This window comes from Musa acuminata, chromosome BXJ2-10, assembly GCF_036884655.1.
Source record: "Musa acuminata AAA Group cultivar baxijiao chromosome BXJ2-10, Cavendish_Baxijiao_AAA, whole genome shotgun sequence".
Classification (NCBI taxonomy): domain Eukaryota; kingdom Viridiplantae; phylum Streptophyta; class Magnoliopsida; order Zingiberales; family Musaceae; genus Musa; species Musa acuminata.
Window position 1 is genome coordinate 22,277,970 of NC_088347.1, and position 21,085 is coordinate 22,299,054.

A 21,085-nucleotide genomic window follows, 5' to 3' on the forward strand; every position below is an offset into this window, starting at 1 on the left:
TAGTATTTTCTGAAAATACATGTTGCATAAATTTCATGCATTTTATTGACTAATAAAATTTATTATTTTGGCTGTCATCCATAAGGTAAACCAAAATATTATAAACATGATGTTAGATCTATTATAATAGCTATTTAAGTATAGCAACATGGCATGATTGTCCCCCTCGTTGTCGTTGCCCCCTCCACCGTAATAATTTGGATGATGAGGAAGAGAAGAGGTGGAAGGGATAGAGTTGACGAATTCATTGACCCAAACTGATTCGTTAAATTGGTTAACTAATTAGAACTTGTTTAATGAACAAGTTCAAAAATTAAAAAAATAATTTGAATAGAAAAATACAATTGATGTTTATAAAAAAAAATACATCGGATAATTTTTCAATAGAAAACCACCTTCCGATAAATATCAATTAGTAATGACTTTTCTTGATAAAATATTTTTGTAAAATATCACTCTTGTTAAAATATCACTTTTGTAAAAACGAATAAATCATGCTTATGATTCCTATGAGTGAAAGTCAATTATTCTTGAAAAAAGGTCATTAATTAATTTCTATACTTCATATCCTAATCTCCCTAAGAAATCAAGATTAAGTTTATGAATATCCAAAAAAATCCAATCTTGATCAGGACTCAGGACAAGCTTTTCACAATATACCCCAAGGCATTGTTTTATTATTATTATTATTATTATTATTATTTTATTATTATTTTATTATTGTTTTATTATTATTATTTTATTATTTAGTCAACCGTAAGCTGCCGACATCTCGCCATGTGACTCTGCCGTCTTCTCCGCGGAGCTACTCGTCTTATTTGTCTCAGATCTCGGAAGAATAAGAAAGTAGATGATAAGATAATCTGATTTCTGACAGCTACTGCATGGATCACCTTAGGAAATAATTCCATGTTAGTGTGCACGAGGAACCACCACTTGGGGCATCGAGTCTTCTTCCCGAGAGTGCCGAGGCCTTTTCCCTGTTCGTCCTGGAGAGATGGCAATGATTCTGGATACTTTCGTTTCGAGATACGTCAACGATGTGGCAGCTTTCGTGGAGGGAGAGATATGCAAAGTGCTGGGCGTGAAGAAGGAGATCAAGGCGCTGCAGGAGACGCTGGAGACGATCAGATGTTTCCTCCAGGATGCCGAGAAGAAGAGCCGCAGCGGGGATCCCGTCATGGAGCTCTGGGTGAGGAAGCTGAAGGAAGTCATGTACGACGCCGACGACGTCATCGATCTGTGCGTGATGGAAGGGGGAAAGCCCTTGGAGGTTCGGGCGTCGGCATCAGCCTCAGGGGTGGTAAGCCTTCCTTTCAGCTTCGTCTCTTCCTGCTTTCGGTGTACCAAATACCGCCATAAGATCGCAGGCCAAATCGAAGCAATCAATGATAGGCTGAAACGAATAGCGGAAGATAGCTCCATCCTTCGAAATCTACAGCCCGCAAGCCAACAACTCCACCCTAAAAAACCACCTCCAGCACGTGAGACTTCTCCCTTGGAAGTTGAGGAGGACATTGTGGGGGAACAAATCGAAGAAGCTGCCGACGATCTAATCAATCGCATGTTGGAGAACACCGAACCAAAGTGTCGTGTTTTTGGGATTGTTGGAATGGGTGGAATCGGGAAAACTACTCTGGCAAGTAAAATATATAATGATGGAAGGATCAAAGAAAACTTTCCTATCCAAAAGTGGTTGTATATCTCAAAGGATTGTACGGAGATCAAGTTACTCAGAGAGTTAATTCGGTGTGCAGGAGATGAAACCAAAGCAGAATCTTTTGAAGGAGAAAGCAGAGCAGAATTGGAACTCAAACTTGCTTCGCTCCTTACTGAAAATTTATTTCTCGTGTTGGACGACGTGTGGAGTCCAAATGTATGGACTGATTTCCTGAGGAAACCACTAAGTAAAGGAAAAGGTAGCCGCACGATCTTAGTTACCACTCGAATCGAAACAGTGTTAAGTGGTATGAAAGCCAGCTATATGCACCATGCTGAGAAAATGGACGATAACAGCGGGTGGATGTTGCTTGGGAAGACGGTATTCGAAACTGGGGAGGAGGATGACATGCGTCGGTTGGAGGAAGTAGGTAGGAAAATTGTTAGAAAATGTGATGGACTTCCTCTTGCTATCAAAGCTATTGCAGGGGTTCTAATTTCCAAGGACAGAAGCACAGCGGAGTGGGAACAGGTCCTCGAGAATGACGCATGGAGTACGAACCGGCAGATCGACGAAGAAGTTCCAAGAGCTTTGCACTTGAGCTATGAGGATCTACCATCTCATCTGAAACAATGCTTTCTTTATTGCTCTTTCTTCGTGTGGGAGTTTTTTCATTACAATGATATTATTCGGTTTTGGGTAGCAGAAGGCCTTATTGTAGAAGCAGGAGGTAGGCTGATGGAAGATGTAGCCGAGGAGTACTATTGGGAACTAGTTTCGAGGAATCTTCTACAAGTGGATCCATCGTATATAAACAGGAGCATGTTTTGTATCCATGACCATTTACGAGCGCTCGCTACATACTTGATGAAAGAAGAAGGATTTTCGATTACAGTTGGTCAGAGATTAGATATAAAAGCTAACATGAAGATTCGTCGGTTGTTGATATCTAACATGGGAATAAAACTAGTATTGCCGGATCACATCATAGAAGAGAAATGTTTGAGAACTTTAATGATCAGAGACTCCCTCTCATCCAAAATAATTGAGGATAATTTACTTAAAGGGTTATCAAATTTACGGGTATTGGATCTTTGTGACACATCAGTCGAGAGAATTCCAAATTGTATCGGAGATCTATTGCACCTAAGATACTTAGATCTTGATAGAACAAAGATTCATGAGATACCGGAATCAATTGGGTGCCTTGTCAACCTTCAAACTTTGAATATCTCAGGATGTAAGCACTTGTACAAGCTTCCCATGACCATCACGAGGCTATACAATCTAAGGAGTCTCCGTGTTGAAGACACTCCTCTGACTCATGTACCGAAGGGAATCGGGAAATTGATAAATATTAACAACCTCAAAGGATTTGTGATCGGTCATGATAATCCAACGAACGAGGTGGATGAGGCCGGGTGTGGATTAGAGGAGCTACAACCTCTTTCCAAGCTAAGATATCTAAGCATATACAGGCTAGAGAGGGCAGTGACGGCAGCTTCGGCACTAGCGGAGAAACGTTCTCTTAGGGAACTAATTTTAAGTTGGATGCTACCAGAAGATGGGGAAGATGGAGATGCCACTGACAGAGGTGAGGATAGAAGAGCAACAACACAGAGAAAGGAGGAGCAAATCCAGACGGGAGCCGGGAAGATATGTAATGAACTCTCTCCTCCTTCGAGCCTACGAACTCTTTTCATCGAAAAATTCCCGGGTCGACAATTCCCAAACTGGATGATGTCGTCCTCCCTGGGCGAATCACTCCCTAACCTGGTCCAATTAGATCTTTTGGTGTTCCCATCATGCGCAGAGCTCCCTCCTCTGGGCATGCTGCCCCTGCTGAAATATCTTAAGATCAAAGGAGCCAAAGCGGTCAAAACCATTGGGCCTGAGTTTCTCGGCCACAGTTTCCCAGGAACTTGTGCATTTCCCAAACTTGAGCATTTGCATATCAACGACATGCCCAACTGGGAAGAATGGTCACTATGCGGGGTGGAGGAAGGTGGTCACAGAACACACCTGAAGCTGTTTCCCAATCTAAAGGAATGCTTTCTCCTGGACTGTCCCAAACTGAGAGCTCTTCCGGAAGGCCTATCCCACGCTACCAACTTGAAGGAATTGCACATTTGGAGAGCTCACAACTTGAGAGAAGTCACAAAGCTCCGCTTGAGTAACAAGCTGTATGTCATAGATAACAAGATGCTGAACAGAATATCCGACGTTGCCATGAAGTATCTGGAGGTGGAGGATTGCCCCAATCTAGAGTACGTGGATAATCTCGACAAGCTGCAGCACCTGGTCCTGATATGTCCGGAACATATGGATCAGCTTCCCCAGTGGTTATCCCGCTTAATTGATCAACAGCGCCCTAATTCTGCACAATGGGGCTTCCGCAAACTTGAAGTGCACTGCAACATAGTGCTGCTAAGGAGCTGTCTCGAGGGAAACGAGCATTGGAACATCATCCGACGGATTCCAGATGTCAAATTTCAAACTGATTCAAAAGAATACATGCGATACATCAAGGATCCATACATGTATGACACAAATGTACCTCCAGAATAAGGGCATTGGTCTTCCTTGTAAGTCATTTTCTTGGTTCTATCCAATAACTTAGCTATATATATATGTGTGTATATATTCTCTTAATTCTTATGTTGATTTCTTTGCAGGGTCAATGAAAGGTCTTTGCGCCCCGCTTATGCTTCCTTTATATAATATTTTACGAATAAAGGTATTTGATGCAGGGATTTAATGGTTTCATCTTCTTATTATTTATTTATGATAAGTTTTGATTAGCATATGAGTCACGGTATTTGCTGAGCTGTGGGTTGCTTGTATCAGATTATCTTTAAATTTTTCTGAGTGTGCGGTTGAAACATGATGGATCGGTTATTGATTAAATTATATAATTAATCTATTAAGATCACTGTATGTTTAGATTATTTTCTATGTTATTTGGATTGAAATATTGAGAATTCTATTGTGTATCTTATGGGTTGATTTATCATGAATTAGATTATGTGATAATTATGAAATCTACTTTATTTTGATTCTGCCCTTGCATTCAAAATCTACATAATTATAATATTATATTATTCCTGACTTTTCGCTGGATTGGAAGCGTTACACACACCATATCATCTATCAAGCCAATAATGAATTCAGAAGTCACTCTCTTTTGTCATTGTGGTGTTGGGTTACAACAACCTTTAACTTCATTCTCGAGATGAATCTGTTAAGATTATGTGATCCTTTATAATTAGATAAGATATATAATAAAATTAATTAGATTTTGATAATAAATAATGACTAATAAAAAATAAATTCATATTATATTAAGATTATTTACGGGATGCTTTTGATAGGAGGAATTCTCTTAATAATTATGATAGATTCTCTACTCTCGCTTATGTATAGACAGAACTACTAGAGACTTAATGATGCATGTCATAGAGAACATAGTTGAGAGATTATAGTTTCTCTCTCAATTTGCCTGAATCATCAATCTAAGTGGTCTTGTGAAAGAATAAAAATTATTATTGAAAGTCGCCCGATTCAGATTGAAACTTAACTCAGATACCATATATGTTAGGGATGGAGGAGCAACGAAATAAAAACATAATACTATAATGCAATTAAAGAGAATACTTTCAAGCAAAAAAAATAAAATAGTATTAAATAAGAGATAAGATTAAGAACATTTACAAGATATTCTATCTTACTTCATGAACTATGACCCTTTTTATAAGACATAGTAATAACTACATTACTCTCATTATGTCACCAATGATCAAATTAGGCAGAGGAAGTATCCTCGTAACTTTTAAATCATAAGCCACTTAGGTAGAACATGATTATAATTACCTAAAATATAATAACTATCTATGAATCAATTCTTAATAATATAAGATCTTACCATTAACAAATTGGAGACTTAAAGGCTAAATGATGTCACACTCCCTAAGACAATCATTTGCGAACCTGGAATACTTGAAGCAAAATGGTGTCACACTCCCTAAGTCATGTTGGGAAATCCTTAGGGGGCGACATCACATGCGCAGCGGAAGAACAAGAAAAACAAAATCCCCGATTCCCAAAGAGATGTTCGTCGTCGTGCGAAGATTGGTACGCAAAAATCCGCGAAACATGAAACTACGTATAGAGTAGATTGTGTTACCTAGGGAGATCGTATATCCCTGTTTCTTTGCAGATCCTTAGGAGAGGGTGAAGGAGGTCAAGCGTCCTCCTCTCTAGCGGTGATCCACACAGTAGGGTTGCGACGACGCTCCTCAAAACTCTAGGCCTACTCTGAGGTGGAGATGGAGAGGAGAATAGGAAAAGCAAGCAAGAGCTCTCTAGCCTATGGGGCTCTGAATCCCTCCTATTTATAGAGGTCCCCTGTCAAACCCTAATGGGTCCTCCCTTAGTGGGTATTGGATCTGCATCCAATAAGACAAGGGCTCCGTCGGATATCTCATATCCGAACCTCTACTCATCGCAATGCCTACCATATGTGTGTGACCCTCTATGCTCAATATCGAGCTGGCCGTGAATCATACCTGTCAGAACTCCTTCTAACTTAGTGAATTATCATCTCTGTAATAATTCACTCGACTCATCGATCTGTAATAATTATTTAGGATATGTGTTTAAAGGTGAATCGATCTCATTATCATGATCTCATCACGATCCGATTCTCATTGCACAAATCCAAGGACATCACAATATATGTATGCATTTATGCAATAGTTATAAAGTGATATACGCCAAAATATAATAAGCAAAAAGATTCTGTATCAAGTCACACGTGTCATCACTCATGTGATTGGCTTGCTGTGCACCTATGACTAGCAAGCCAATCATTTACGAATACTTGAAACTCTGGCACTTCCCATTATGCACCAAGCTACTGATGGGGATATAACCAGGAATAACCTTTGTATATGAACAAATACTAGAAGACCATAATACGCAGCGGAATTAAATAGAACCACAATCAAATAGAACACCAAGATATACGTAGAAAACCCCTTCAATGTGAAGGGTAAAAACCACGGGACAAACTAGAGATAATCCACTATGAGAATAATGAATGTACAAATCTCAATCTCTTGCCCTAAACCCTATCAACAATCACAAAAGAATAACTAGGATACAAGGATCACATCACTGCCTACAATATATAAAACCTCCCCGAGTAATCATAGCAAGAGTCTATTGTAGATTTGATCTAACCTGAGATGAGAACACTGCTAGATGATTGAGAACAGCCTCTCTGCGTTGTTCTTGTCTTCTTCCCTTTCTTTTTCTTCGCCTTGTTTTCCTCCTTTTCTTTGGAATCCGGTGGCTGTTTTCTTCTTCCACGTTGCTGCCCTATTTATGTCTTTTTCTGCCTCCAAAACGCAGCTACCACACCCCTCCTAATATTAATTAGGGTTAGATTAAGATGGGGTGTGAGCTGCCGAAGCTCACTATGAGCTGAATCTATAGGCTGCCAGCCCAACAGCTACCTCAAGGCATCCCTTGTTGCTTGCTGAATTTCTTTCTGCTTAGGCTATGCCCTAAACCAATTACACGTTAGCATTTAGGCCAATAGAACTCAACTCCGTTAGCACAAAGGCGAAGAACTCGCTTGTTCCCCTTACTTGTTCCTATTCTTTTTCTTTTCCGTCTGTCCTTAGGGCCCAGCTAAACCTTTCTCTCCTTTGCGCTTGTAGCTTTAAGATGAAAGAAATAAGTAGCATATAATATAAAGTTAGAGTGACAAAACACTTATGACTGTAAGCTCTGAGTTCTAAAACATATTACTGCTTGTGAGAGGAACACGTTTGCTTGTTTGAATGTCTGCAAAAGAACAGAGGCACCTAATCGCCCTTGCTTATAGACAGAAGTAATCTGTCGCTTGTTTGAATGTCGGCACAGTTCTCTGTTGCTTATAGACTTATAGAATTTCGGCATATTTCCCTTGCTTGTTCTACGGATTCATTGCTTCTTTAGGGAACTAGCCAAGCTGCCTTGCTTGTTCTGCGGACTCATTGCTTCTTTTTAAGTAGTAGCAGTTTTTTTAGTTGCTTGTTCTGCTGACTCATAGCTTTTTTTCTTATTACTAGCAGCGTTACTAACTCAGATAGGCACAGTAGGGCCAGTAAAGTAATGAAAGAGTATGCACCTAATATAATAGAGGAAAGTAACAACACCTTACTCCACTCTGAAACTAAGGTCAAAGGACAAACTTGAAAGAAATCATTGAATCTAAGCGAAACTCCCTTCTTTCTGCCTTAACCATAGGTTACTCAACTATCTAAGAGACTTTAGATTTTAACTATACTTTCTTCCCATTGCATATTCTTGTTCTGTTCAGTTGCTTCTTGTTCTTTCGTCGATGCCCGTTAGCTTATGGTGTTCGGGTGAGGTGCTAATGTTGACTTTCAAGCTTTTTTCAAATATAAACTATCTTATAGCCTCTCTTTCTTTTTACTCCTTACCAACTTGACTTTAAGAACGACTGGTGCAACAGCTGGCTCATTCGTCCTTGATTGTTCCATTACTCTCAACTCACTATTTATTGCTGGTCCAACGCACAATTCATAACTCAATTCTGCCTTTGACCTTTATTAACGTAGGGTACATGACTCCCCAACTCAGTGTTTGTTTTAGCGACCAACCCTTGAACTTGGCTTTGCTCCTTAGTTCTTTTCACTTGTGGCTCGCTGTAGTAAAGTATGGTTCTAGTAGCTCACTGTAGTAGAGTAGGGTTTCAGTGTGAAAGAACTCCTGACACTCTACAGTTTTGCTATTTATTCCTATTAAATTTCCCTATAGGAGAGTAGCTGTCGTGGACAGTTATGGACGTAAAGAACTTTAATGATCAAAGACTCCCTCTCATCCAAAATAATTGAGGATAATTTACTTAAAGGATTATCAAATTTACGGGTATTGGATCTTTGTAACACATCAGTCTGAGAGAATTCCAAATTGTATCGGAGATCTATTGCACCTAATAAGATACCTAGATCTTGATAGAACAAAGATTCATGAGATACCGGAATCAATAGGGTGCCTTGTAAACCTTCAAACTTTGAATATCTCATGATGTAAACATCTAGTCAACAAAAGATTTCTAGTTTCAGTGTGTTGGCATGAAAGAATAGTCAACAAATCTGCTTACACAAACGTTCCCTAAGTATTCCTTATGCGTTATATATTCTAATCAAGCCAAGTATGGTCAAAGAATTTATGTGTTTGTAATGCATCCTAATCAAACAAATAATTAATTACATCAGGTAGGCGTTGCACGTTGAAAAGAGCCATGATTAATTGGTTTATAATATTTTGATGATATTATGCTATGATAAACTTATATAAGATTACCCTTCATTAATTAATTTGCATATGAAGTTTGTGTGTACTTGAGTATTAAGTATTGTAAATTTTGTATAATTAATATAACTAATAAAATAATCGTATAGTATTTTATGAAAATACATGTTGCATAAATTTCATGCATTTTATTGACTAATAAAATTTATTATTTTGGCTGTCATCCATAGGTAAAGCAAAATATTATTTTATTGTGATCGAACATTGCAAGGTAACATCATATTATATCATTGTGGTTGACAGTTGACTTTTACAAGATAATAAAATTATAACATGATGTTAGATCTGTTATAAAAGCTATTTAAGTATAGCAACATGATTGTGTCCCCCTCGGTGGCCCCTCCACCATAATAATTTGGATGATGAGGAAGAGAAGAGGTGGAAGGGATAGAGTTGATGAATTCATTGACCCAAACCGATTCGTTAAATTGGTTAACTAATTAGAACCAGTTTAATGAACAAGTTCAAAAATTAAAAAAATAATTTGAATAGGAAAATACAATTGATATTTATAAAAAAAAAAATACGTCCGATAATTTTTCAATAGAAAACCACCTTCCGATAAATATCAATTATTAATGACTTTTCTTGATAAAATAATTTTTTTTGTAAAATATCACTCTTGTTAAAATATCACTTTTGTAAAACCGAATAAATCATGCTTATGATTCCTGTGAGTGAAAGTCGATTATTCTTGAAAAAAGCTCATTAATTATTTTCTATACTTCATATCCTAATCTCCCTAACAAATCAAGATTAAGTTTATGAATATCCAAAAAAGGAAACTTCTTTCACATCGCCCTCCTCAATGCTCATCGATGAGGCCATGAATTATTGGCTCCGACAAGTCAACACCTCAGCCAGCTAGTTGCTATTTGTCATGAACGAACGGATGCATGCTATTGGTGTTGTATCGATCGGTCATGCTTCTCAATGCAATTTATTCTTTTGATGAAAATTCGATCGGTGTAGGCATTAAGCATCATACGTAAGTGTGCTCGAGGAACCACCACTTGGGGCATCGAGTCTTCTTCCCGAGAGTGCCGAGGCCTTTTCCCTGTTCGTCCTCGAGAGATGGCAATGGTTCTGGATACTTTCGTTTCGAGATACGTCAACGATGTGGCAGCTTTCGTGGAGGGAGAGATATGCAAAGTGCTGGGCGTGAAGAAGGAGATCAAGGCGCTGCAGGAGACGCTGGAGACGATCAGATGTTTCCTCCAGGATGCCGAGCAGAAGAGCCGCAGCGGGGATCCCGTCATGGAGCTCTGGGTGAGGAAGCTGAAGGAAGTCATGTACGACGCCGACGACGTCATCGATCTGTGCGTGATGGAAGGGGGAAAGCCCTTGGAGGTTCGGAAGTCGGCATCGGCCTCAGGGGTGGTAAGCCTTCCTTTCAGCTACGTCTCTTCCTGCTTTCGGTGTACCAAATACCGCCATGAGATCGCAGGCCAAATCGAAGCAATCAATGATAGGCTGAAACGAATAGCGGCAGATAACTCCATCCTTCGAAATCTACAGCCCGCAAGCCAAAAACTCCACCCTAAAAAACCACCTCCACCACGTGAGACGTCTCCCTTGGAAGTTGAGGAGGACATTGTGGGGGAACAAATCGAAGAAGCTGCCGACGATCTAATCAATCGCATGTTGGAGAACACCGAACAAAAGTGTCGTGTTTTTGGGATTGTTGGAATGGGTGGAATCGGGAAAACTACTCTGGCAAGTAAAATATATAATGATGAAAGGATCAAAGCAAACATTCCTATCCGAAAGTGGTTGTATATCTCAAATGATTATTCGGAGATCAAGTTACTCAGAGAGTTAATTCGGTGTGCAGGAGATGAAACCAAAGCAGAATCTTTTGAGGGAGAAAGCAGAGCAGAATTGGAACCCAAACTTGCCTCGCTCCTTACTGAAAATTTATTTCTCGTGTTGGACGACGTGTGGAGTCCAAAAGTATGGACTGATTTCCTGAGGAAACCACTAAGTAAAGGAGAAGGTAGCCGCACGATCTTAGTTACCACTCGAATCAAAACAGTGTTAAGTGGTGTGAAAGCCAGCTATATGCACCATGCTGAGAAAATGGATGATAACAGCGGGTGGATGTTGCTTGGGAAGACAGTATTCGAAGCTGGGGAGGAGGATGACATGCGTAGGTTGGAGGAAGTAGGTAGGAAAATTGTTAGAAAATGTGATGGACTTCCTCTTGCTATCAAAGCTATTGCAGGGGTTCTAATTTCCAAGGACAGAAGCACAGCGGAGTGGGAACAAGTCCTCCAGAATGACGCATGGAGTACGAACCGGCAGATCGACGAAGAAGTTCCAAGGGCTTTGCACTTGAGCTATGAGGATCTACCATCTCATCTGAAACAATGCTTTCTTTATTGCTCGTTCTTCATGTGGCAGGTTTTTCATTACAATGATATTATTCGGTTTTGGGTAGCAGAAGGCCTTATTGTCGAAGCAGGAGGTAGGCTGATGGAAGATGTAGCCGAGGAGTACTATTGGGAACTAGTTTCGAGGAACCTTGTACAAGTGGTTCCATCGTCTATAAACAAGAGCTTGTTTTGCATGCATGACCATTTACGAGCGCTTGCTACATACTTGATGAAAGAAGAAGGACTTTCGATTACAGTTGGTCAAAGATTAGATATAAAAGCCAATGCGAAGATTCGTCGATTGTCGATATCTAACATGGGAATAAAACTAATACTGCCGGATCACATCATAGAAGAAAAATGTTTGAGAACTTTAATGGTCAGAGACTCACTCTCAACCACCATGATTGATGATAAAGTATTCGAAGGGTTACCAAATTTACGAGTATTGGATCTTTGTAATACATCAATCGAGAGAATTCCAAATTGTATCGGAGATCTATTGCATCTAAGATACCTAGATCTTGATAGAACAAAGATTCATGAGATACCGGAGTCAATAGTGCGCCTTATAAACCTTCAGACTTTGAATATTTCAGGATGTAAACACTTGCACAGACTTCCCATGGCCATCACGAGACTACACAATCTAAGGAGTCTGGTTATTAAAGATACTCCTCTGACTCATGTATCGAAGGAAATCAAAAAATTGATAAATATTAACAGACTCGAAGGATTTGTGATCGGTCATGACAATCCGACGAACGAGGTGGACGAGGCCGGGTGTGGATTAGAGGAGCTACAACCTCTTTCCAAGCTAAGATATCTGAGCATATACAGGCTAGAGAAGGCAGTAACGGCGGCTTTGGCACTAGCGGAGAAACGTTCTCTTAGGGAACTAATTTTAAGTTGGATGCCACCAGAAGATGGGAAAGATGGAGATGCCACTGATAGTGGTGACGATAGAAGAGCAACAACATCGAGAAAGGAGGAGCAAATCCAGATGAGAGCCGAGAAGATATGTAATGAACTCTCTCCTCCTTCAAGCCTGCGAACTCTTTTCATCAAACAATTCCCGGGTCGACAATTCCCAAACTGGATGATGTCGTCCTCCCTGGGCGAATCACTCCCTAACCTGCAATACTTGCATCTTACGGTGTTCCCATCATGCACAGAGCTCCCTCCTCTGGGCATGCTGCCCCTGCTGAAATCTCTTAAGATCATAGGAGCCGAAGCGGTCGTGACCATTGGGCCTGAGTTTCTCGGCCACAGTTTCCCAGGAACTTGTGCATTTCCCAAACTAGAGTATTTGTCGATCAAGGGCGTGCCCAACTGGGAAGAATGGTCACTATGCGGGTTGGAGGAAGGTGGTCACAGAACACACCTGAAGCTATTTCCCAATCTAACGAAATGTTTTCTCCTAGACTGTCCCAAACTGAGAGCTCTTCCGGAAGGCCTATCCCACGCTACCAACTTGAAGGAACTGCACATTCGGGGAGCTCGCAACTTGAGAGAAGTCACAAAGCTCCGCTTGAGTTACAAGCTGCTCGTCAGAGACAATAAGATGTTGAGCAGAATATCCAACGTTGCCATGAAGTATCTGAAGGTGATGGATTGCCCCAATCTAGAGTACGTGGATAATCTCGACAAGCTGCAGCACCTGGTCTTGATATGTCCGAAACATATGGATCAGCTTCCCCGGTGGTTATCCCGCTTAATTGATCAACAGCGCCCTAATTCTGCACAATGGGGCTTCCGCAAACTTGAAGTGTACTGCAACATAGTGCTGCTAATGAGCTGTCTCGAGGGCAACGAGCATTGGAACATCATCCGACGGATTCCGGATGTCCGAATTCGGAACTATTTAAAGGAAGTATACATGCGATACATTAAGGAACCATACATGTATGCCACAAATGTATCTACAGAATAAGTCTTCCTTGTAAGTCATTTTCTTTGTTTTCTATCCAATAACTTAGCTATATATATATATATATATATATATATATATATATATATATATATATATATATATATATATATATATATATATATATATATATATATATATATTTCTGTTAGTCCTTATGTTGACTTTTACCTTTTTCTTTGCAGGGTCAATGAAAGGTCTCTGCGCCAGTTTATGCTTCCTTTATATAATATTTTGCGAATAAAGGCATTTGATGCAGGGATTTAATGGTTTCATCTTATTATTATTTATTTATGATAAGTTTTGATTAACATATGAATCACGGTATTTATTGAACTGTGGGTTGCTTATATCAGATTATCTTTAAATTTTTCTGAGTGCACGGTGGAAACAAGATGGATTGGTTATTGATTAAATTATATAATTAATCTATTAAGATCACTGTATGTTTAGATTATTTTCTATGTTATTTGGATTGAAATATTGAGAATTCTTACGGAGTTGTTAAATCTATTGTGTATCGTATGGGTTGATTTATCATGAATTAGATTATGTGATAATTATGAAATTTAGTTTATTTTGATTCTGCCCTTGCATTCAAAATCTACATAATTATAACATTGTACTATCAGCTAGATTGGAAGCGTTACACACACAACCTTTTTCATCGTCTACCAGGCCAGTAATGAATTCATAAGCCACTCTGTTTGGTCATTGTGGCGTTGTTGCAGCAATCCTCAACTTCGTTCTCATACCCACAGATGATCATCTTCTTTCTCAGTACATGGCATGGCATGGAATGCATTCCATGACCTCGTTTGATGCATTCATATTTTTTCCTTCTCATGTAAACGTATTCGGGATCAATATACATATTTGTTCATTGGAAACCTGAAATTAATATAATTTAGCTGGTCTTAGTTACTCTTTGGAACACTTGTAAGCTTTTAACTCTGTTCTATTAGAAGCATAAAATTAATATGAATCCGCTGCGAAGGTTGGAGACTATCAGATGTTACGTTCAAGATGTGGAGCGGTAGGATTTACCATCTCGTCTAAAACAATTTTTTCTTTATTGTTCTTTCTCTACGAAGGTCTTTCTGTATTACAAGGATATTGCTCCGTTTTGGGTGGCCGAAGGCCTTATCGTAGAACGAGGAGGTAGGCAGGTTGATGGAAGATGTAGCTGATGAGTGCTGCGGGGCTAGAACTAGTTTGGAGGAACCTTCTGCAAGTAGATTCTGATGCGGCGGGGGCATCATGTTAAGCCGTGGCCTTGGGGCCGTCGCGGCTCGGTTTGGGGGTCCGGATGTCGGGGGTCTCGGGCGGCGTCCCTCGGGGTCTTTCGGCGGCCGAGCACGGTGGTTCGGGTCGGCAGCTCGGGTCGGCAGGAAGCTCCGCCGCAGCGCCTGGAAGAGTCGACCCCGTCTGGCACCTGCACAAAGGTCGGGCCGAGGCGCTCGGCCCGACCCCTCCAACGGCCAAGTTAGCCTCCATACAAGTGTGGTGTGTGAGTGTGTCCTCCTTCCTCTTCAGCATGCGAGGGTATTTATAGGGAAGCTTACTGTGCCTGATGTGCCCCCTTGCAGGGGCAGGTAGCGTCTGACAATGGCGTTGGCGTGGCGAGCGAGACCGAGCCTGGGCAGAATGTTTAATGTGCCTCGGTCGGCGTTCTGGTCCATTTGACCCCTCATCATATTCCCCCCCCGAAAGGAGCTATGCGTCGGTTGTCACGCGAGGGGAGTCCGATGCATGGCTTCTGTTTTTAGGTGGGCAGGTTGGGCCAGCGAGTCGCAAGTCGGAGATCGAATTGGAGCGACTCGGGCTATGGTCTGAGCCAGTGAGTCGCAAGTCGGAGATCGAACTTGAGCGACTCAGGCTATGGCCTGAGCCGGCGAGTCGCAAGTCGGAGATCGAACTGGAGCGACTCGGGCTATGGTCTGGGCCGGCAAGTCGCAAGTCGGAGATCGAATTGGAGCGACTCGGGCTATGCGCCCAGGAGCACGACGCAGGCGGGCAGGCTGCGCGGGTGTGTCTTGGGTCATGGGCAACGTGCGACCGATGAGCACATCTCAATCGGGAAACCGAGCAGAGGTTGTGGTCTCGGACGACGTGCAGGTGAGGAGCATGACCAAGCGGGCAGGCCACGTAGGCGTGTCTCGGGTGATGGGCCGAGCCGGCGAGTCGCAAGTCGGAGGTCGAACTGGAGCGACTCGGGCTATGAGCCGAGGGGCACGACAAGCAGGCAGATCGCGTGGGCGTGTCTCGATCGACACGCAGCCGAGGAGCACAACTTCGTCGGGCAAACCGATCAGAGGTGGTCTCGGGCAACACGTTGCCGAGGAGTATGACGTAGGCGAGCAGACCGCGCAGGCGTGGTCGCGAGGGCCATGCGGCTGAGTAGCATGACGCAGGCGGACAGGCTGCACCGAGGTGGATCTCGGCAGTGTGTGGCCGAGGTGCTCGGCGCAGGCGGGCAGACCGTGCATGGGGCCGAGGCAGCAGGTTGCGCCGTCAGCCGAGGAGCTGACGCAGGCTAGTCGCGCATGGGGCCGAGGCAGCAGGTCGCGCTGTGAGCCGCGGGCTGGCCACGCATGGGGCCGAGGCAGCAGGTTACGCCGTGAGCCGCGGAACTGAGGCGGGTTGGCCGCGAATGGGATCGAGGCAGCAGGTTGCGCTGTCAGCCAAGGAGCTGACGCGGGCTGGCCGCGCATGGGGCCGAGGCAGCAAGCTGCGCTGTCAGCCGAGGAGCTGACGCGGGCTGGCCGCGCATGGGGCCGAGGCAGCAAGCTGCGCTGTCAGCCGAGGAGCTGATGCGGGCTGGCCGCGCATGGGGCCGAGGCAGCAAGCTACGCTGTCAGCCGAGCAACTGAGGCGGGCGGCCGCGTAGGCGTGGGACCGAGGGGTCGAGGCGCGCGGGCTGGTCGCGCCCGTGGGGCCGACGCGGGCGGGTTGGCCGCGCGCGGGCTGGTCGCGCCCGTGGGGCCGACGCGGGCGGGTTGGCCGCGCGCGTGGGATCGAGGAGACGCGCGGGCTGGTCGCGCCCGTGGGGCCGACGCGGGCGGGTTGGTCGCGAGGGCCATGCGGCCGAGGGGTCGAGGTGGCAGGCTGCGCCGTCAGTTGAGGAGCTGACGCGGGCTGGCCGCGCATGGGGCCGAGGAGCCGAGACCAGCCCCAGAAGTCGCTGCTGCTGGTGCAGGTCGGCTGCAGTGGAGCAACCAAAGAGAAGGCTAATGTACCGTCATTCCGGGCCCTTCCTCTAGCGCCAAAATGATGTGGCGGTGGCATCATGTTAAGCCGTGGCCTCGGGGCCGTCGCGGCTCGGTTCGGGGGTCCGAATGTCGGGGGTCTCAGGCGACGTCCCTCGGGGTCTTCCGGCGGCCGAGCACGGTGGTTCGGGTCGGCAGCTTGGGTCGGCAGGAAGCTCCGCCGCAGCGCTTGGAAGAGTCGACCCCGTCTGGCACCTGCACAAAGTGTGGAGAGGGTTTTGGAGGAAGAGATGCCTCCATACAAGTGTGGTGTGTGAGTGTGTCCTCCTTCCTCTTCAGCATGCGAGGGTATTTATAGGGAAGCTTATTGTGCCTGATGTGTCCCCTTGTAGGGGCAGGTAGCGTCTGACACTGGCGTTGGCATGGCAAGCGAGACCGAGCCTGGGCAGAATGTTTAATGTGCCTCGGTCAGCGTTCTGATCCGTTTGACCAGGTGCTGAGGCGTGATGGGACAAGTGACGTCAACCCCAATCTTGTCGCCATTATTTCCCTCATCAGATTCGATATTTTTCTTTGCATGACCATCTACGATCTCTCTGGATGCAAACTCGACGAGTTTAAGTTGGATGCCACAGGAAGATGGGGGAGGAGGAGATAGAGGAAAAGGTGACAAGCCCAAGAAAGGTTTAGGGAACAGTTCATTGACTGGAACAAGTTCGTGGACTTGGAACCAATTCACAGACCCGAACTGATTTAAAGTTTTATTAGGACAAAATTGGTATTAAAAAAAGAAAAGAAATGTCCATACTACCTAATAAAAAATGATTCTAAGAGTATCCTAACCCTTTTTTCTATCTTTTTTTTATTATCCAATAAAAATAAAGTATCCTTCAATAAATGATCATGTTGTATGTAGATTTGTATGGACAACCCTTATTTCTCACAACCCTAAAAGATGACTTATAATATAACATCTTCTATATTGATACTCCAAAAACTAATATCTTTCGGATTGTTACAAAAATACCTGGAATATCATCTTTCGAGCATTTTAACCAAACATGTTAAATCGATCCAACAAATGTCAAAAATTATTTCTCACCACCTCTTCAATCTTCATAACCTCTCATTTGATTATTTATTTATTTATAATTATTTTGTGTCTCCAACAATGATAGATGCTTTGATGATTAAGAAGAGAATAACAACAACAACAATAATAATATAATTATATTTTTAAAAAATTATTATGATTAAATAGTAAATTGAGGACATTTATATCCATTTGCATAGGATATGTTAAGAATATCAAAAGTTTTTAAAATGAAATTGTTCGATAGCAAAAATGAATTGAAAATAAATCTTCTACTTTTATTTTATTTTTATTCTATATTTTATTATCACGTGAATATTATATTTTAATTAAATTATACCACCTATTTTAAATACTTGATAGTGGGGAAATCTATTTTAAATAATTAAATTATTACTTGTCATACAAGACTCACACAATACTTCAAGAGTACAGTTTTAAATTGTATGAATTTATTGGCGCGATATCAATTTTCTTATAATTATACTTTTCGAAATATTTTTAGAACGCTTATACTTTAAAAGAAAATTCTAAAACAACGTTTCTAGTCTTATGAAAAAAATCATTTTATCTCTTTTTTCGTGAACCCCCCAACGCCTCCATCGTCCCATCGCCACCGTTAGCCACCCCCTCCACCGCATACAAGCAAGGTTGTCCCTTTCGTTATCGCCCTCATGCGAGGATTGATTACCCCTTCCATCGTGCACGAGATCGATTCCTATCAATTCTAAGCGAATATCATTACTATAGACTATTAGGTTATGACGAGGGCGACTACAAAGGCGATGGTCGATGGGTTAAACTAGACAGAGGGGACAGCTAACGAAAGGATAAAATTATCATTTAGAAAAATTATGTTTCGAATTTTTTTTAAATAAAAGCGCTATAAGAAATTAAAAAAAATAAAAAAGCGCTATGAGAAATTATCATTCAGAAGCTCTGTTTCGAATTCGTTCGATTCCAATATTTCGCCATGCGATTCCTCCGTCCTCTGCGCCGAGTCGCTGGTTATACACAGTTGTTTCACAGATTCTTTGAATCGACTCCTTGCAGATTTTTCCAACTCAGCAAACACAGCTGTTCAGCGTGTCCTAAGATCTCTGTTTCCGAGACTTCGCCGTGCGACTCCTCCGTCCACTCCGCTGAGCTACTGGGTCTCATCTTCATCTCAAACTTGAACAGTTGCACACACTTCCCAGATACCGCGACTTCTACTTCCGAGATTTCGCCATGTGACTCTGCCGTCTTCTCCGCGGAGCTACTCGTCTTATTTGTCTCAGATCTCGGAAGAATAAGAAAGTAGATGATAAGGTAATCTGATTTCTGACAGCTACTGCATGGATCACCTTAGGAAACAATTCCATGTTGTTTCCTCGGTCGATTAACTTGTGTCGTTAGGGGCCGGGCCGCTCGTACGATTTCATGACTCGACCAATGACCGGAGATTTCTGGTATCTAATGCAACAAAACATGCACAGAGGAAAGAAACATCGATACTGCTGCATGCGAGCGCGCTCTCATCTTTAAATTAAAGCTACCGCTTAGAATGCAGACAGACGAGCGTTCCTTTTTTTGTGTTTCGCTTGCCAACGATAACCGGTGAAGGTAAGACTCCATCCTTGACATTTGTCGTAATTTTGTTTGCAGGCGTGGTTTGTTTTAGCCTGTTTGTTCTACTGATGATGCTGCTCTTGGATACAAATATATTTGTGCTCAAGGAACACTTGGCCGTGCAAACAACACATCAAACTTTCTTTCTAAGTGGTGTGGCATTTCCTCGGTTGGTGTCAAAGAGATCATGGCAATGATCCTTAATTTCTTTGTTTCAAGATACCTTAAAGTCGTAACAGAGTTTCTGGAGGGAGAGATATGCAAGGTGCTAGGTGTGAAGAAGGAGATCAAATCGCTGACGGAAAACTTGGTCAAAATCAGATGTTTGATCCAAGATGCAGAGCGGAAGAGGCGTGGAAGCGCCGTCATTGACAACTGGGTGAGGATGCTGAAAGATCTCATGTACGATGCCGATGATATCATCGATCTCTGCACGATCGAAGGTGGGAAACTGCTGGAAGCTCCGCCGGCATCAGCGTCAGCGGTAAGCTCCCCTCTCAGCTTTGTTTCCTCTAGCTTTAAGTGCACTAAATACCGTCATGAGATCGCTACCAAAATCGAAGCACTTAATGCTAGACTGAAAGAAATGGCCGAGTTCAATGCCTTGGTGCCTGAGATAGTGTCGGCAACCCAAGAACCCCAACCTCACAAAACAACCACGGGAGACATCTCCCTTAGAAGTTGAGGAGGACATTGTAGGGGGAACAAATTGAAGTAGCTGCCCACAATCTGGTTGATGCCATGCTCCAGAAAAATAAGCAAAAGTGTCGTGTTTTTGGGATTGTAGGGATGGGTGGCATCGGAAAGACCACTTTAGCACGTCAAATATACAACGACCAGGATCAAGGACAACTTTCCTATCAGTAAATGGTTGTATGTGTCTAAGGAGTATTCCGAGATCGATTTACTGAAAGAGCTAGTGAGGTGTGCAGCCGAAGGTGCAGAATCTTTTAGGGGAGAAAGCAGGTCAGAATTGGAACCTAAACTCGCCTCTCTCCTGACCAAAAACTTGTTTCTCGTGTTGGACGACGTTTGGAGTGCAACTGTTTGGAATGATTTCCTCAGGAAACCTCTAAGTAAAGGAGAAGGCAGCAGCACGATCTTAGTTACCACGAGAAAAGAAAGTGTGTTGATAGGTATCGGACAGCTATATCCACCAAGTGGAGAAAATGGATGAAAATAGTGGGCGGATGTTGCTTCGGAAGATAGTATTCGAAGCTGGGGAGGAGGATGACATGCGTAGGTAGGAAAATTGTTAGAAAATGTGATGGACTTCGTCTTTCCATTAAAGCTATTGCAGGGGTTTTAGCTTACAAGAACAGAAGCATAGTGAAGTGGGAAGAAGTCCTTGAGAGCGATGCTTGGAGTATGAACAAGATGGAGGATTAAGTACCGGGGGCTTTGAATTTGAGCTACGAGGATTTACCATCTTACCTGAAACAAATGTTTTATCTATTGCTCGTTATACCCAGAGAGAAGTACTATACATTTCAGACAGATCGTTCGGTTTTGGGTGGCTGAAGGACTTATCGTATAACATGGAAATAATAATAGATTGATGGAAGATGTAGCCGAGGAGTACTATTGGGAACTAGTTTCGAGGAATCTGCTACAGCTGGATCCATTGTACGCAGACAATAGCTGTTGCTCTATGCATGAACATTTATGATCCCTTGGTGCATATTTGATAAGAGACGAAGGGATTTCGATTAGACATGGAGGTGAATTAGATATACAAGCAAACACCAAGATTCGTAGGTTGCCATTTTCTAACATGGGCGACAACGATAATCGACGACGATGTGCTGAGAAGGTTACCGC

The 21,085-nt window shown here is 42.7% G+C and overlaps 2 protein-coding genes and 1 pseudogene across 3 annotated transcripts; all 3 read left to right on the forward strand.

Moving 5' to 3' along the window:
• Positions 1-800: 800 nt before the first annotated feature.
• On the forward strand, positions 801-4,608 carry LOC135624496 (putative disease resistance RPP13-like protein 1). Of its 2 annotated transcripts, XM_065128174.1 has the most exons (3): positions 801-1,303; positions 1,371-4,245; positions 4,336-4,608. In XM_065128174.1, exons 1-2 carry the CDS (start codon positions 910-912, stop codon positions 4,226-4,228), a joined length of 3,252 nt encoding a protein of 1,083 aa, XP_064984246.1. In that variant the 5' UTR covers positions 801-909; the 3' UTR covers positions 4,229-4,245; positions 4,336-4,608. The 2 variants fall into 2 exon arrangements, with proteins under 2 accessions (XP_064984246.1, XP_064984247.1); XM_065128175.1 differs by having other exon boundaries at positions 861-4,245.
• Positions 4,609-9,929: 5,321 nt separating this feature from the next.
• LOC135624499 (putative disease resistance protein RGA4) lies at positions 9,930-13,754 on the forward strand. Its single transcript, XM_065128179.1, has 2 exons — positions 9,930-13,363; positions 13,537-13,754. The coding sequence occupies exon 1, from the start codon at positions 10,121-10,123 to the stop codon at positions 13,352-13,354; it is 3,234 nt and encodes a 1,077-aa protein (XP_064984251.1). The 5' UTR covers positions 9,930-10,120; the 3' UTR covers positions 13,355-13,363; positions 13,537-13,754.
• A 5,503-nt stretch (positions 13,755-19,257) lies between these two features.
• Positions 19,258-20,666, forward strand: LOC135624601 (putative disease resistance protein RGA3; annotated as a pseudogene).
• The last annotated feature ends 419 nt before the right edge of the window (positions 20,667-21,085 follow it).